Source organism: Rattus norvegicus, chromosome 1 (genome assembly GCF_036323735.1).
Source record: "Rattus norvegicus strain BN/NHsdMcwi chromosome 1, GRCr8, whole genome shotgun sequence".
Taxonomy (NCBI): Eukaryota; Metazoa; Chordata; class Mammalia; order Rodentia; family Muridae; genus Rattus; species Rattus norvegicus.
The window spans coordinates 230,329,905-230,346,669 of record NC_086019.1 but is presented as its reverse complement, the minus strand read 5'-3'; the positions used below and the strand labels follow the sequence as shown (position 1 = coordinate 230,346,669).

The window sequence follows — 16,765 nt, the reverse complement described above, 5'->3', positions numbered from 1 at the left end:
GAGCTCTTTGAGGACTATGACCCAGTTCAAGACATCCAGTAGTCCCAAGCTCATTCATTCTTTTTTATTAAAAAAAATTCTTTGTTATAAAAAAAAGTATAATTCCTACTTAATGCCATGAGTCTGAGTCTGTATACTATAAGATCTACACTGTTTCATAACATCCACTTGAATTTCTAAGAGGTTTCATTTGTTATCCAGGTCTAAGAACATTGTATAGATGTTTTTTGTTTTTTGTTTGTTTGCTTGTTTGTTTCTAAAAGCACAGACGTTAGAAAGCCTCTTATATGGTTTAAAACCTATGGAAGTAGTCTCTGAAGGAAAACTCCATTGCCTTAACTGGTTTCCACCTGACTGTGTGAGCTCACTCTGCATTACTGTTGCGTTAAATTGGTGGTTCTCAACCTTCCTGTGACTCTTTTAATACATCTCCTTATGTTGTAGGGACCCCCCAACCATAAAATAATTTCATTATCTCATTGCTACTTGATAACTGCCATTTTGCTACATGTAAATGTCTGATATGCGGGATGTCTGCTATGTGACCCCCAAAGGGATCGTGAACCCCCAGGTGGAGAACCACAGCAGTAAGTGGTTTGTTTTCCCTCACAGGGCATTACCTGCTGGCCAACACGAAGTTTACATCCCAGCCTGGCTACATCGGAAGGCTTTACGGTCCCTCTCTACCAGGAAACATGCAGTACTGTGTACGCTTCCATTATGCCATCATTGGGTTTTTGAAAATGAGTGACACCCTAGCCGTTTATATCTTTGAAGAAAACCACGTGGTTCAAGAGAAGATCTGGTCTGTGCTCGAGTCCCCAAGGGGTGTTTGGATGCAAGCAGAAGTCAGCTTTAAGAAGCCCATGCCCACGAAGGTACAGTAGAACCTGCACTACCTGTGTCTGTGTTAGTCGCTAGATGTGGTTAACGATTTCTGTTTAGCTGACGGTGTATTGTTCTTCTGTACAGATTAACGCCTGCATTTGACACATATCACCCACCCAGAGACAGGCCCATGTTAATCCTTCAATTCCTTTGCATTTTTTGAATTATATCTACCTAAGAAATTTCCCTCCTCCTTCCCTCCCCCTCCATCTATTCTGCCTCTCTCTGTCTCTGTCTCTCTCTTACACACACACACACACACACACACACACACACACACACACACACACACACACACCAATGATGAAATTTAAAAAAGATGAGATCCTTGTCCCTGGGCCTTCACTGTGGCTGTAAGGTCAATACTCAAGGCCTTAGCAGAGCACAGGATAAAGACAGACTGCTCACTAGACCTACGGAGCCAGCTGACCCCACTCAGAGACTGACACAGTGAACCCTCAGCTGCTGATTTTGTTAGCAACGTGAAGAGAAAAACAGACTCCATAAATCAAGGAGAATACAGAGAAATGGCAGTAACCTCCCAGGCTTAACAACTCATAAACTCAGGGAAGTTTCACAGATGCAATAAATTCTGTGACCCACAAAACATGAAACCAGTGTAGAAAAAATCATTTTGTTAACAAATTTTTCTTGAATCTCCTCTCTGTATTAGAAAAAGGCCCAAAGAAAGTAAACAAAGGGCCTGTCCTCCAAATGTATGTCACATGATGGGAGTTCAGTGTCTATCATTGAGTGAATGGGTAAGAAAGCTCATCATCCAGGAGTTACCCCAATTCCAAGTTGCCCAAGAAGGGTTAAAACCATGGGAGAGCTTGCTGCTTAGACAGTTCCAGTGGATCTTTCTTTGTACAATATCTCTTCACACGTGCAGTGTAGTGGTACTAGAATCCTGGCTTCTCTATTCTTCTTAAACATCTCAAAGAATTATGTTGCTTTCCCATTATCAATCACACACACATGCATACACGCACACACACTCGAGCACACACACATACACTTTCCAGTCTTACATAATTAAGGTGCATCAAAAAGGAGAATTTTTTGTTATGCTTTAAATTCAATTTTGTTGCTTTTTAAAAGAAAATATAATAAGTATCTCATTCACTTATTTGGATTACATGTCTTTATTCATTCATCTATGTGTCTGTTCCTTTATTCAACCATCATTTATTCTGTATGTGTTTGATGCAAGGGACATAAAAGATAAATGAATCTCAGGTCATGAGTCTGAGGTCACAAGTGACAGCAGGTTGAGATACCTGAGGCTGTGGCGATACATCCAGTAAATGTCACTGTCTCACAAGGGTTGCTCAAAAGTTACAAAAGTGGTTCTACTCATTGGTATTGAAAATAATATCACCCAGACTTGGCAGTGCTAATGTTTGGAAGGTCAAGGGTCAAGCCACAGCAGCTTCTAACCCCTGATCCTCCTCTCCTCCACAACCTCTACTGCCAAGTACCGATCTGTTCAGGAGTCTGCTCAATCCTGTACAGTGAGTCCCTGTGGTTACCTGACTCCCATGAAGCTGGAAGGAGCCTCCTAGCAGATAGGCCTGCCCCAGAGGTTCTGCCTTTTCCTCCTTTGGAAGCTGAGCACCAAGCAGCCCAGCTACTGTGCAAATTCCTCAACCGCTGAAGGGAAAATTGGAGCCAGACCCAGTCAGGGGAGAGGAATCAGGATAGAGGACCTAGAAGGAACTGGGCATGGATTTAAATAGAAGTTGAACAGGGAAATCCCCTTCTAAAAGATTCTGGAAGCTCCAGTTCTAGAAGATCCTAGAAGCTCTAGTTCTAGAAGATTCTAGAACCTCTAGTTCTAGAAGATTCTAGAGTCTCTACTTCTAGAAGATTCTAGAGCCTCTACTTCTAGAAGATTCCTGCTGGGAAGAACTAGTTCCTCAGAGTGGGAGAAGAGTTCGTAACTCATGAGAGAGGGTGCTATAAGTAGGGAGGAAATGAAGCTTGCTTCTTATGGTATATACACATGTGGATTTGCATGTTTAGATGATATGTTTTCATGGATTTATATGCACATGAAAGCTAGTTAAGACAAGCGATACAGTGAAGAGCCAGTGCGCTCTACTCCTGAACACAAACTCCAATTCTGTTTTCCTCTGAGGGGTTTCCTTCCAGATTTGCCATGTTTTCCTCCATTAACTTTAACTGTGTTTTCTGATTCTCCGCTATGAAAAAAATAAGAACTCCTTTTTATAACTTTTAGTGGTATTTATTTGTGTTCTCATAACTTATAACTTTACCTCAATCATGTCAAAAGTTAGATACTGTCTATTTGCACCTACTTTATAATATGAATAAATCCTCACTCATAATTTTCCTTTACTTTCTTTGCCCATTTCAGATATATAGTTATGTTGACATTGTTATGACCTAAACATACACTTAGATTCCTACTAAGCCCTCTGTGCTTGACCTTGAACAAATATCCCAGCAGGGACCCTGTTGACATCATAAGGCAGACAATTCTGCCTTTGAATAGCTTATTAGATTTTAGACTTCTATAGTTATTGCAACAACCAAAGTTATTTGCACATTTCTAAAAGCCCTGAGAGGTGCCATGGCATTCTTGGATGAGAACCATTGCTCTATGAGCTGATTCTAAGACTTAGAGTAGTCTGTCTCTAAGGGCAAACCCTGTTTGCTTCTTTACTCTCTGCCCACTGTTTTGTAGCAGAGTTAGAGTGAACCCTTCTCCTGCCATAGCCCCCTGGCCTTTTCTTATTAGTGTCTGTGTGCTTTGCTTTCTTTTCTATATATAGGAAATTGAACTATACCAAATCCAGAATTGGGAGACTAACACATTTTCAGTGGCTAAAGATTTGAGCAAGTGCATGTTTTCCTGAAATCCTTGCTCAGCTCTCCTACTCTGAGATGCTGGGAGATATTCCTGCATGCTCACAGATTTGGATGGATGCTCTTTGGATGTCCAAGAAGCTAGAGTTAGATGTGTAGTCCTTGTGTAAGTGCCCTTCAATGCCTCCAAGAGAAGTATTTCAGAAGTGCAGCACCAAACCTGTGCTATTGTTCCCCACATGCGGTTTCTGTGCACAGAGGTATGTTTCTCCAAATACTCATTGCATTTAGAAAAGAGCATTAAGTCACAAGGCACTGAAAAGAGGCACAGGGTAAGGGCTTGTCAGCTGTTACATGTCTAGAAGTTTCTTTTGACTGCTTTCTACAGTTTGATCACTCAATGTTTATTTTCACTTATTCTATACTGGAGGAAGCATAAGAGATTTTCTGAGCATACTGAGCTTCACATACATCTTTATAATAGTTGGAATGTATAATGACTAATGAAAAATGTTATGTATAATGCAATAAAATTCCTGGGACTTCTAGAACATTCCAGGATCAACCTAGGTCAAAACCAGGGCCTACATGGCTGTTCATCGACTATCTAGTTTTGTGCCCAGCAGTGTACTCTCTCAATATCGATCCTTAACATCCTCCAACAATCCATTTCCGGGGGTTGGGGAGCTAAAATCTCAGCGTGCTAGAACATTGGATTCTTCTTAGTTTCTCCGTACTCTCCTTCAGATCACAGGCAAGATGATTATGTTGGCTCTCTAAGACTTGCTTTCTCTGTCTCACTTGCCACCACCTCACACAAAAAATCACCATCATACTCATCCCAGTTCCTTGAGACCTCTCTAGTGTCGGTGACCCCAGCCTGCAGTCTCTCTGCTCTGAACCAGCAGTCTGATGGCTTTCCTGAAGCAGAGGTCAGAAGATGCCATTTCCCCTACAAAGCTCTCCCACAGCCTGCAGGACAGAGCTGCCTCTTTGACTATAGCTAGAGGTCCAAGTGATCTGGCGCTCACCTACACTGCTGACTTTACCCACTCTGCTTGGCTCATAGGGGCACAGTCTTGTGGGACTCCTCTCTGGCCGTAAGTGTGAAGGCCAAGCCTTCACGGCCTTTTCACATGTAATCCCTTCTGCATTGAGTGTCCTTCCACTGCAGTTCCCATGTCCCCTGGTTCCCAGGCCACTGTCCCACATGAAGGGCTTCCTCTCAGACAGGAACTTTTCAGACCACTCAGTTCATCCCCTCTTTCCACATCCACAGATTGTTCCGAACATTGATTCTCTCATTTTGTACACCACAACTATGCCAACCCAAAATTATCTAATTTTTGTTTACTTTTTTATTACCTATCTCCTCTTTCATGAAAGCAAAGCCTTTGTATAGATGAGGACTTTATCAGCTTTTTATCATCTCTGTACACCTTGTGTGAATTTCCTTAAGCAGAAAAAATATTATGATCACATTTAACAGAAAAGTTTGGAAAAAAAATATGGACACTGAGCCAGGCAGTGGTCTTGGCACTTAGGAGGCAGAAGCAGGTAGATCTCTGAGTTCAAGGCCAACCTGGTCTACATAGCAAGATCCAGGACAAGCCAGGGCTACACAAAAAAAAAAAAAAACCCTGCCTAGCAAAACAAAATAAAAGCAAAGGACACTGTTCAGTCCCATGGCTTTGAAGTGGCAGGGCTGAGAGAGACAGGGTCTGGACTCACTGACTCCAGAACATATGTTGTTTATATGCAATGCTCATATGCTGCCCAGTCCTCTCTTGACTGATGTCAAATGACAGTATTGGGTGGGAAGGAAAATCCAGCCCTGAAACTTAGATTAGGTTAGCAAATAAATCTAAGGATTTATTAAACTAATTCTCCAATGATATATTGTAGACATGAGTTTGGCTCCTAGAGGGGATCAGACTTCAAAGTGGTTCACGACAGATACAGCAGAGTGAGTTAGTGGGGAAATGCAGCACACTTCCTCCGGTGCTGGGCTGTGGGTCCTCTGTCACTCATGGCTTCATACTCTAGGTAGTTATGTGACAGTTCCCTGTGTAACCTTCCATTTTCTCCCATGTAAAAGGGGCGCCTGGTAGTACTTACTGCATAAAATCGTCCTGTGCATCACACGAAATTGGATGAAGTACGTAGTCTGTCTGCTAGCACATAATTAACACTATTAAACTCAGCTCAACACAGACACGGAGGAAGAACAAAGAACAAAGGCTGCTTTTCTAGGTCACAACATTCATTTAGTGCACAGATAATTCTATATCTTGATTTTTTTTTTTTGCTGTGAGGTGTTGAAAATGAGGTCAGAGTTAAATCTTTTCTTAGCAATATTAAATCTTCTTCAATAAATGGAAGGCGTGAACGACCAGGAGCCTATAATAAGATTTTGCATGGGTAAGTGTGTATATGTGTATGTTCGCATGTGAGGTGCAGAGATGTGTGTGTGTATGTGTGTGTACGTGCGAGACAAGCCAGAGGTCAATGGTCAGGAGTCTTTCTCATTTATTTGCACCTTAGTTTTTGAGACAAAGTCTCTTACTGAACTTGGAGCTCACTGATTTGGTTAGAATATCTGGCAATCAAGCCTTCGGGATCCTCCTAGCTCTACTCCCCCCGCCCCCACACCTGGCTTTTTATGTTGGTGTCGAGCAGAGTTCAGATTCTCAGGTTTGGGTAGCAAGTGCTTTATTGGTTGAGTCATTTCTCCTGCCCCTTCTCTTCTTTTTTTTTTTTTTTTTTTTGGTTCTTTTTTTTTTCAGAGCTGGGGACCGAACCCAGGTCCTTGCGCTTCCTAGGCAAGCGCTCTACCACTGAGCTAAATCCCCAACTCCCCTCCCTTCTCTTCTTAAAAAAGAAAGTTTCAGAAACATTTTCAAAGGTTTACAAACCATGAAACTCTATCTTCCATGGCCCTATCAATACAATCACAGAGCTCTGCAGAATATAGAGCAGGTGGGAAAAATTATTTTGGGACCATGTGTGGTAACACATACTCATAATTCCAACATTTTGGGGGATGGCTAAGGCTGAAGGAGTCCTGGGAGTTTGTAGTTACAATAAGATCTTATATCTCAAAGGAAACAGAAGCAATTGTGTGGGTATGGTTATAGGTTAATGGGAGGGTCCAGGAAGAGGAAGAAAGAGAAGGAGAGAAAGGGGTAGGAGGGAGAGAGAACACTTGAAGGAGAGAGACAGAGAAACACACATACAAGAAGAGAGGCACAGGGTGAGGGAGGGAGGGATAGAGGGAAGGAGAGAGAAAGGGAAGGAGGGAGGAAGGGAGACTGAGACACAGAGAGACACACAGGGAAAAAAGACACACAACACAGACACATGGGGAGGAAGGAAGAAAGAAGGGAAGGAAGGAAAAAGAAAGAGAAGGAGGAGGGAAGGAGCAAGGGAAGAAACAGTTTTCTCTCAGATGCTTTTATTCAAAGCCAAACTGTGGGAAGAGACACCAGAATGAGATCAGAAATTCCATAATGGTGGCACTCGAGCTATAGCCTTTCACCCTTCAATGCTCCACTTTACATATGTTTGGTCACTGTATCATGGAGGGTAGGTCCTGAGTAACTTCTTACCTGCAACTACCTTTAGCAAAGATGCTTCAGTAGCCACTTAATTAAAAGCACTGAGGTTGGGGATAGGCTTTGTACTTTGTTAACTAAGTATTTATTTAAGCAGGAAGCGTTAAGAGGCCAGTAACTGGAGGAAGACTCTGTCTCTTCCAGGACTGGGATACTGATCAGCTCAGCAATCGTTAACTAGCAAACCATTCTAACTCCGCATCCTTACTCAGCTGTAAGACTAAGCTGCATGCATTTAAGAGAAAGCCCCCATCCATCCAAATATACATAATTTTCCCTACTAAGTTAAAAAGACCAAAACAAAAGCTTGACCATGTGTCAGCCCTTCTTAGCTATGCACCAGGAAGTACAAAACATTAGTTATGTTCCAATGAACAAGAGTTTGTTTGGAGGATTCAGTAGCATGTTAGAAACCCTTGTTAATGTTCCACTAAAGAGTCCTCTTTAGCTGTATTTAAAGGGATGACCCCCTTAGAGCACATGACTTGGAGCCTTCGAAAATGAAGCTTCCATTACTGCTATACCATAGTAACAACATGTAACCCACTGAAACTGAAACTGTGGACTTAGTTGCCTGTCTGCTTACACAAAGCCATGAGCTTCTGGAAACTAAGGAGCTGTATCTCATTTGATTTTTATTTCCGACACAATCTCTGGAAGAGAATAGGGATGCAGTAGTCAGAAGGAGGAACTGTCAATGATTGTTTGTTAGCTGCAAGGTGGAGACATACTCCGTGACAAGAGGAGCGAGGACCAATTGCACAGCCCCTGGCCGGAATGATTTGGCTCAGTTTCAGAGAATGGGACTGGGCAGCTGGCTCCATTGTTTCTGTGTCTCTGGTGAGACAGAGCGTCATGTCAAAGAGCACGTTAGCATGGGTCTGTTCGACTACCTGGTGATAGCCAGAAAGCAGTAACAAGGAATTGAAGCCAAGGCCTGGGCTTCAAAGACATAGCCCTTGTGATCCACTTCTACCTCCTCATCCCCCACAGTTATGTCACCTCCTGTACTGGCTAGTGTTGTATGTCAATTTGACACAAGTTAGATTGAGCATCAGTTGAGGGAATACCTCCATGAGATCCAGCTGTAAGGAATTTCCTCAATTACTGATCAATGGGGAAAGGCCCAGCTCTTGGTGGGTGGTGCTATTCCTTGACTGATGTCCTGAGTTTTATAAGAAAGCAGGCAATAACAAGCAAGCCAGGAGGCAGTACCCCTCCATGGACTCTGCACCAGCTCCTGCCTCCAGTTCCTGCCCTGAATTCCTTCCTTGATGAACTGTAGAGGGCCGCAATAACATTCGCCGCCGCTAGATGGCGCTGGCTTCCACTGCGCCCCACGTGGAAGGCCAGGATAGCCTCCGCAATTACAAGATGGCGCCAGCCTTCGCCACGCCAGCTGACTCCCTTTCAGGAAGTTAACTGTGCGCATGTGCAAGAGTGCCTTCGTGCCAGGTCTTTGCCCACTCCGGGGTGTGCCTTATGAGATCATGGGTAAACAACCAATCAGGTGTGGATGAGCCGCGCTAGGGTGTTTATAAGCGCACCATGCCGGCGCACGGGGCTTCCTCTTTAAGATTATAATAAAGTTTTGTCACAGTAAGGATTTCTATGTACCCGCGTGTTTCTTGCCGGCGGGAAGTCGCGCGTGGGACAATGAACTATGATCTGGAATAAACCATTCCTTCCCAACTTGCTTTTTGGTCTTGGTGCAATAGAAACCCTAAGACACCTCCCAACAGGCTACCTGAATTTGCATGAACAGACTAATCCATTCATGGAATCACAGCTACAACAATCCAGTCACTTCCTCAAAGCCCCGCCTGCATGCTGCTGAGATCACAGACCAAGGTTTCATTGCATGATAACTTCAGTGTAAACTGTTTAAGAGAACAAAGACCCTGCCAGGGTGAATATGAGGACACACACACCTATGTTGGTGCAGTATTTCCCTTTTTTAAAAGGTAATTTTTCATTACTGAAACCAAGAGCCGAGTCCTCCCTTGGAAATAAGTTCTCTCCTTAGTGTTCTGTTTTGCTCTTCCCAAGACCAGTGACCTGCACTCTCCTGACCCCTCCCTTACCCCAATACATCCTCCATTCTGCATTATGATCAGCGATCTGCTTGCCTCTGCATCATACTCTTCCCAGTCCAACCCTCTCCTGGTTTTATCACCTGCATCTTTCTAAGCTATGAGGACCCTCAGCTGCTGCTTCCTTTACCGCAGGCCTCTCAGTCCAGCTGGAGAAAGCAGGCTGACCTCCATTTTCCCTTCCGAGTTGTTGGACGAACCTTGTGGGCATTAATCTCACTGACTTACTTTCTCTCATCCCCACTGTAGCTGTTTCCATCCATTTCCCATATTCGCTAACAGACTTTCAACTTGAGCCTCCCTGTCTCCTTTGTAGGATGTGTCCTCATGGATTCATGTCTCAAAACCATGAAGGTATCTGTGTTAGCATTCCTTCTAGGCTCCGCCCCAGTTACCTGGCATCAGTCAGGTTAGTTGTTTGCCCCCTCCTCACTCTCCTCTTGCTCTCTTATCCTCTTGCACCTCTGTCCTCATCCCCTCCCCCATCTCTCTCCACGTGCTTATGGCTGGCCTCTCCTCACCCACTCCCTTCACCTCTCTCTGCCTTTGTCTTTACTCTCTCAAACCCCCTCCCCACGCCCTAAATACACTCTATACTATACCTGTCCTGTGCATCCTGTGACTGGTACCTCAGGGGGAAGGGATGCCTCAGCATGGGCCCAAAGAGGCACCCCCTGTTGTGTTTTATTAAAAAAAAAAGCCAGGGGTATGTTTGGTGGAGTTGTGGTATGGAATGGGGGAAGGGGTATCTCTGGGGGCCCATGTTGGACACCCCTTCCCTCTGAGGTGCCAGTCACACAACCTTATAGTTTAGAATAGAGTTGAGGGCTGGGGAGATGGCTCAGCGGTTAAGAGCACTGACTGCTTTTTCCAGAGGTCCTGAGTTCAATTCCCAGTAACCACATGGTGGCTTACAACCATCTGTAATGGGATCCAGTGCCCTCTTCTGGTGTGTCTGAAGACAGCTATAGTGGTGTACTCATATAAATAAAATAAATATATCTTTGAAAAAATAGAATAGAGTTGATATAGGGCATGGGGATGGGGAGTTGAGAGGTTAGTAGAGACAGAGAAAAGGAGAGAAAAAGAGAGAGGGAGAGGGAGTGGAGAGAGAGAGAGAGAGAGAGAGAGAGAGAGAGTAGAGACCAGCCACAAATGTATGGAAAGAGAGGGAGGAGGGGAATGAGGAGAGAGGGGACAGAGGGGGAAGAGGGTAAGAGAGCAAGAGAATAGAGAAGGGGGCAAGCAGTCTCTTTTATGAGTCAGCACACCTGACTGTAGCCAGGTAACTGTGGGACAGAGCCTAGAAGGAATGCCAACACCCCCTTCCATTTGCACTTACCTCACCCAACCAAAACATATCCCTGGCTTCCTTTCTTTTTTATAAAACACAACAATCTGACCATTTGGTTCCATTCCTCCCTGAATCCTTACCTGGCATCTTTCTCTCCTGATCACTTGGCAAAGGAAGTACAGTCCTTGCTTTTAGTATACAGGAGCCTGCAAGTCTCCTGCCTCCTCTGAGGTTTGATTTCATCAACTCCCCTATCTCTATTCCTACAAACACAGCCAAAGTGTGTTGACCTCCTGCATTCTCCACACAGGAGCAAGGCTTCCCCTCATCTCCGTACATTTAAGCTGCCCCTTGCCCTCTACCTCAGAATTCAACTCCTGGCCCTGTCTTCCTTCTCCAGCATTTCTTCAAAGGGTTTCCAGCAGCCGAATGGGAATTGTTATGCTTGGGGGTGGGGACCCCACCCTTCTCCGGGGCTCTCTCAAGTGCCCCTTCCTTTGAAGCTTTAGTCTATCTGTTGGAGTGAAATCTTTATAATGAAAGAGCACTGAGTCAGGAATGTAAAGACCTGGCTTTGCATGTTGTCTCTGGCATCAACTGTGTGAATCAGAATGTAGCCTGGTCCCCTCTCTCTGAACCCCGCACAGGCTCTTAGATGAGCTCAGCCCCTGCTTGTTATATTTTTAGGCATCTCGGTAGCAGGAATTATGTTTTATTCTTCGGCAAAGTGTATTCTTTTGTAGATGCTTTCTTCTACTTATTTCCTCTTACAAAAATCTCTTTGCTTTAGGGGGAAACAAGTTGAAATTCAAGCTTGTGATTCTGATTTCCACCTTTAAATTCTTCATCTTAATTGTGCCCTTAAATAATGCCAAAGTATGTGATTGTAGACTACCTGGGGCTCTGATTGATTGATTGATTGATTGATTGATTGATTGAATTACATCCCCATCAGCTCACACTCCCATCTCCTCCCAGGCCCACCCTTACAAATCCTTCCTCCTATTAGCACGCCCCCTCCCTTGCCACCCCAGAGAAGGGAGAGCCACCCCAGAGTACTGACACACCCTGGGATATTCAGTCCTAGTAAGACTAGGCCTCTGGACTTTTTTAAAATGTTTATTTTTGTGTATGTGAGCATTTTGCTCGCATGTGTATGTACCATGTGTATTACTAATACATTTAATATAAATTTATTCTAATAATAAATAGGTAAATAGAAGTAAGCTGAGCAATATAAAAATGGATAAGATCTACAACAAGTTAAAGAAGGAAGAAATAGGGACTGGAGAGATGGCTCAATGGTTAAGAGCACTGACTGCTCTTCCAGAGGTCCTGAGTTCAATTCCCAGCAACCACATGGTGGCTCACAACCATCTGTAATGGGATCTGATGCCCTCTTCTGGTGCATCTAAAGATAGCTACAGTGTACTCATAAATAAAGTAAATAAATCTTTAAAAAAAAAAGGAAGAAGTACAATTGAAAATATACAACACATCTAACTTTTTGTGTCATTGAAGACATTTTTTTACTAGTTATTTCTTTATTTACATTTCAAATGTTATTCCCTTTCCTGGTTTCCTGTCCAAAAGCCCCCTATTCCCTCACTCTCTCCTTCCTCTATAAGGGTGTTTCCCTCCTTATGCACTCCCCCCTTACTGCCCCCCGACATCCCTTACACTGGGGGTCCAACCTTGCCAGGACCAAGGGCTTCTCCTTCCACTGGTGCCCAACAAGGCCATTCTCTGCTACCTATGCAGTTGGAACCCTGGGTCAGTCAATGTATAGTCTTTGAGTAGTGGTTTAGTCCCCTGAAGCTCTGGGTGGTCGGCATTGTTGTTCTTATGGAGTTGTAAACCCCTTCAGCTCTTTCAATCATTTCTCTATTTCCTCCAACGGGGGTCCCGTTCTCAGTTTAAAGGTTTGCTGCTAGCATTTGCCTCTGTATTTGACATGTTCTGGCTGTGTCTCTCAGGAGAGATCTATATCCTGTTCCTATCAGCATGTATTTCTTTGCTTCATCAATCTTACCTAGTTTTTGTAGTTGTATATATATATATAGGCTGTGTACCCATGTGGGGCAGGCTCCAAATGGCTGTTCCTTCAGTCTCTGCTCCAAATTTTGTCTCCATCTCCCCTCCTATGGATATTTTTGTTCCCCCTTTTTAAGAAGGAGTGAAGTATCCACATTTTGGTCATCCTTCTTCTTGTGGTCCATGGATTGCATCTTGAGTAATTCGAGCTTTTGGGCTAATTTCCACTTATCAATGAGTGCATACCGTGTATCACTCAGGATGATATTTTCTACTTTAATCCATTTGCCCATGAATTTCATGATGTCATTATTTTTGATAGCTGAGAAGTACTCCATTGTGTAGATGTACCACATTTTCTGTATCCATTCCTCTGTTGAAGGGCATCTGGGCTCATTCCAGCTTCTGGCTATTATAAATATGGCTGCGATGAACATAGTGGAGCACGTGTCTTTGTTGTATGTTGGAGCATCTTTTGGGTATATCGCTTTCCTGGGTTTTTTTGTTACTTCAAATGAATTTGCAAATTGCTCTTTCCATCTCTATGAAGAATTGAGTTGATTAAAGACATTTTAAAATAATATTTATAATCAACTGAATATATATTTTAAGAATATAGAGAACATCAGAACACAACACACAGAATCAACTAAACAGGGCTCATAGGGGCTTAGAGAGACTGAAGTGGCAGTCACAGAGCCTGCATGGGTGTAAGCTAGGTCTACGTATATGTTATGACTATTAACTTGGCATTCCTGTGGGACTCCTAACAGTGGGAATGGGGGTGTCTCTGACTCTTTTGCCTACTTGTGGGGTCTTTTTCTTCCTACTGGTCTGAGTGCTGCTCTTTTCAAAGGGAAACAAAGGAGAATGGATCTGTGGGTTGGGGGGAACAGGAGGAGTAGAACGAGAGAGTATGCACACACACAATTGTATTAGGAATATACGTTATGCACATGCATGGAAGTAAAACGTCACGTGTACACACCCTAGAGTGTGAAGTTTGCCTTAATAGCTCTGTTTATACTTTATTCTGTTTGTAGTGTTGGATTTATGAATTATAAAAAACAAACCTTTGATTTAGGAAGAAAATATTGAGGCCAAGATATAACTCGGTGGTAGGATGCTTTCCTGACAGGCATAAAACCTTGAGGTTTGATCTTCAGCACCTCAAAAAGGAGTGTATGTACTCATGTAATTATATATTAAAAGAAGATCTTTTAGTTTAAATTCCCAAATATATTAGCATGTATACATAGAAACGTTATTTATTTTAATTAATAAATATATTCATAATAGGATATACATTTATAAATTTTTGTGTGCACACATGTGATATGTGTATATATTTACATATGTAAATAAACATGATCCTGGAAAGGTGTCTTCATTAGGGTTACTATTGCTGTTATAAAACACTATGACCAAAAGCAAGTTGGGAAGGAAAGTTGGGAAGGATTTTTATTCAGCTTACACTTCTATATCACTGTTCATCATCAAAGGAAGTTGGGACAGGAACTCAAACCGGGCAGGAACCTGGAGGCAGGAGCTGATGCAGAGGCCATGGAGGGATGCTATTTACTGACTTGCTCCTCAGAGCTTGTTCAGCCTGCTTTCTTATAGAACCCAGGACCAGCAACCAAGGAGTGGCCCCACCCACAAAGGGCTGAGCTTTCCCCCATCAATCACTAGTTAAGAAAATGTCCCACACAAGAATACCCTTGGCAGGGAAGAGAGAGGCAAAGACTAAAACAGAGACTGAAGGAACACCCATTCAGAGCCTGCCCCACATGTGGCCCATACATATACAGCCACCCAATTAGACAAGATGGATGAAGCAAAGAAGTGCAGACCGACAGGAGCCGGATGTAGATCGCTCCTGAGAGACACAGCCAGAATACAGCAAATACAGAGGTGAATGCCAGCAGCAAACCACTGAACTGAGAATAGGACCCCCGTTGAAGGAACCAGAGAAAGAACTGGAAGAGCTTGAAGGGGCTCGAGACCCCATATGTACAACAATGCCAAGCAACCAGAGCTTCCAGGGACTAAGCCACTACCTAAAGACTATACATGGACTGACCCTGGACTCTGACCTCATAGGTAGCAATGAATATCCTAGTAAGAGCACCAGTGGAAGGGGAAGCCCTGGGTCCTGCTAAGACTGAACCCCCAGTGAACTAGATTGTTGGGGGGAGGGCGGCAATGGGGGGAGGGTTGGGAGGGGAACACCCATAAGGAAGGGGAGGGGGGAGGGGGATGTTTGCCCGGATACCGGGAAAGGGAATAACACTCGAAATGTATATAAGAAATACTCAAGTTAATAAAAAAAAAAAAATGTTCCACAAGCTTGCCTGCAGCCTGATCTTACAAATCTCTATCAAGGTTCTCTTTTGTCAGATGACTGTAGCTTGTATCACATTGACATAAAACTAGCCAGTACAGGGCAGATGCAAGGAAATTATTCCCATATGCTCTTTTTAAAACTTTTATTTACTTTATTATGATTATTGAGGGGGTGTATGATGCATGCTTCCCCACATGTACCATGGAGGATATGTGGAGACAGCCTTGTGAAGTCCGTTCTCTCCTTCTACATTATGTGGGTTCTGGGGATAGAACTCAGGTCATCAAGCCTGCATTGTCGGACTGTAAGCACATCCACCATGGAGCCAAGCTGCTAGCTGCTCATGCTCGCTTTACGAGGGCAAATTAGTACAATCTTTTAATTGCCATTTAATTATATTTATAAGAAGTAAAAACATCCGAACACATATAGCTTCGGCATACTGATTATATTTCTAAGGATTTATCACAAAGAGATAATTGTGAAGCCAGGCATGGTGGTACATGCCTGAAATATCAGATGTTTGATATTGGATTGAGCAATTTGGTAAGATCCTGTCTTAAGAAATAAAATTAAAAAGGGATAAAAGCTTGTGCCTAGCATTAGTGAGGCAGGCCTTGGGTTAGATCTCAGGATCCTCAAGAAAGGAAGGAAGAGATGGGGTGGAAGGAAAGAGAGTGAGAGGAAGGGGTAGAGAGGTGGAGAGCAAGTGAAAAGTGGAGAGAGGAAAAGGGAGAGGGGAGGAAGGGAGGGAGAAAGAGAATGAATGTAAATTATGGTCATGTACAGAGATTTATCTGCAGACGTTTGTCCCCGTAGCCTTGGTAAAAGTGAGAAGTGGAAATACCTGATGGCCTGTCCTGACCGGTGACTAAGCTGTGGCTTGGATGCGGAGCGGTTACTGTGGGCTCGAACTGTGGCTCTGTGCCGTGCCAAGGGAAGTATTTGCCTGTGATTCACTACTGCTCACCAGGCTAACGCTTGCCTCTGTGTCTCAGATGTGAGTTCAGCAAAGTGAGCCTTACTGTTTGAGTACTTGCAGGAGATTGCTTAAGTCTTCTCCTGGCCATGAGCTCATCGTTTGAAACAGTAAAGCCTTGAGAGTCAAGGCAAGACTGTAGTCTTCCTTTTCTGTTCTTTGCCGATTGCATTCTAAATGTCTTCTAGGAGGCATGACATTTTACGTCTTCTTTCAAGGGAGCTGAACCAATATCTCCATGTTGTGGTTGTCGTCTTGAATGTGACATATCACCTAATGAATTACATTTCATCAGTCAGGAGAATGTTTGGACAAGGAACGTTAGAGAAAAGTGGTCCAGAAACAAACTAGATTGTCCACAGAAGCAATGTATTTTCATGTTTATTGTAAATGCTTAGTGTATATTAATAACAGTGTGCTGTTTCCACAAACCAGCATTGCTTTTCACAAAATCATAGACAACCTGGAAGTCTATAAAAAGTCACCAAATGACCACCTGGGCGCCTGAGAAGTAGACACAAGAAGCAGGAGGGCCAGGGCTGAGACATGGCTCACTTAGTAAAGTGTTTGTCATGAAAATGTGAGGACCTAAGCAGAGATCCCCAGCATCCACATAAGCTGGCCTGGCTGAGGCAGCAGCACATCTCCACAATCCCAGCACTGGAGAGGGTAGAATCAGAACTC

The 16,765-nt window shown here is 43.5% G+C and overlaps 2 protein-coding genes across 3 annotated transcripts in view; one reads left to right on the top strand and one right to left on the bottom strand.

Annotated features, from left to right (window-relative positions):
- The window catches only part of LOC120100003 (40S ribosomal protein S12-like), a 673,396-nt gene that overhangs the window by 330,224 nt on the left and 326,407 nt on the right, over positions 1-16,765 (bottom strand). The gene's annotated exons all lie outside the window — the stretch shown is intronic.
- The window catches only part of Mamdc2 (MAM domain containing 2), a 152,533-nt gene that overhangs the window by 96,345 nt on the left and 39,423 nt on the right, over positions 1-16,765 (top strand). For both annotated transcript variants that reach the window (XM_039101390.2, XM_063281029.1), the window contains exon 9: positions 613-878. In XM_039101390.2, the coding sequence (XP_038957318.1) occupies positions 613-878 (266 nt within the window). The remainder of the gene's footprint in view (positions 1-612; positions 879-16,765) is intronic.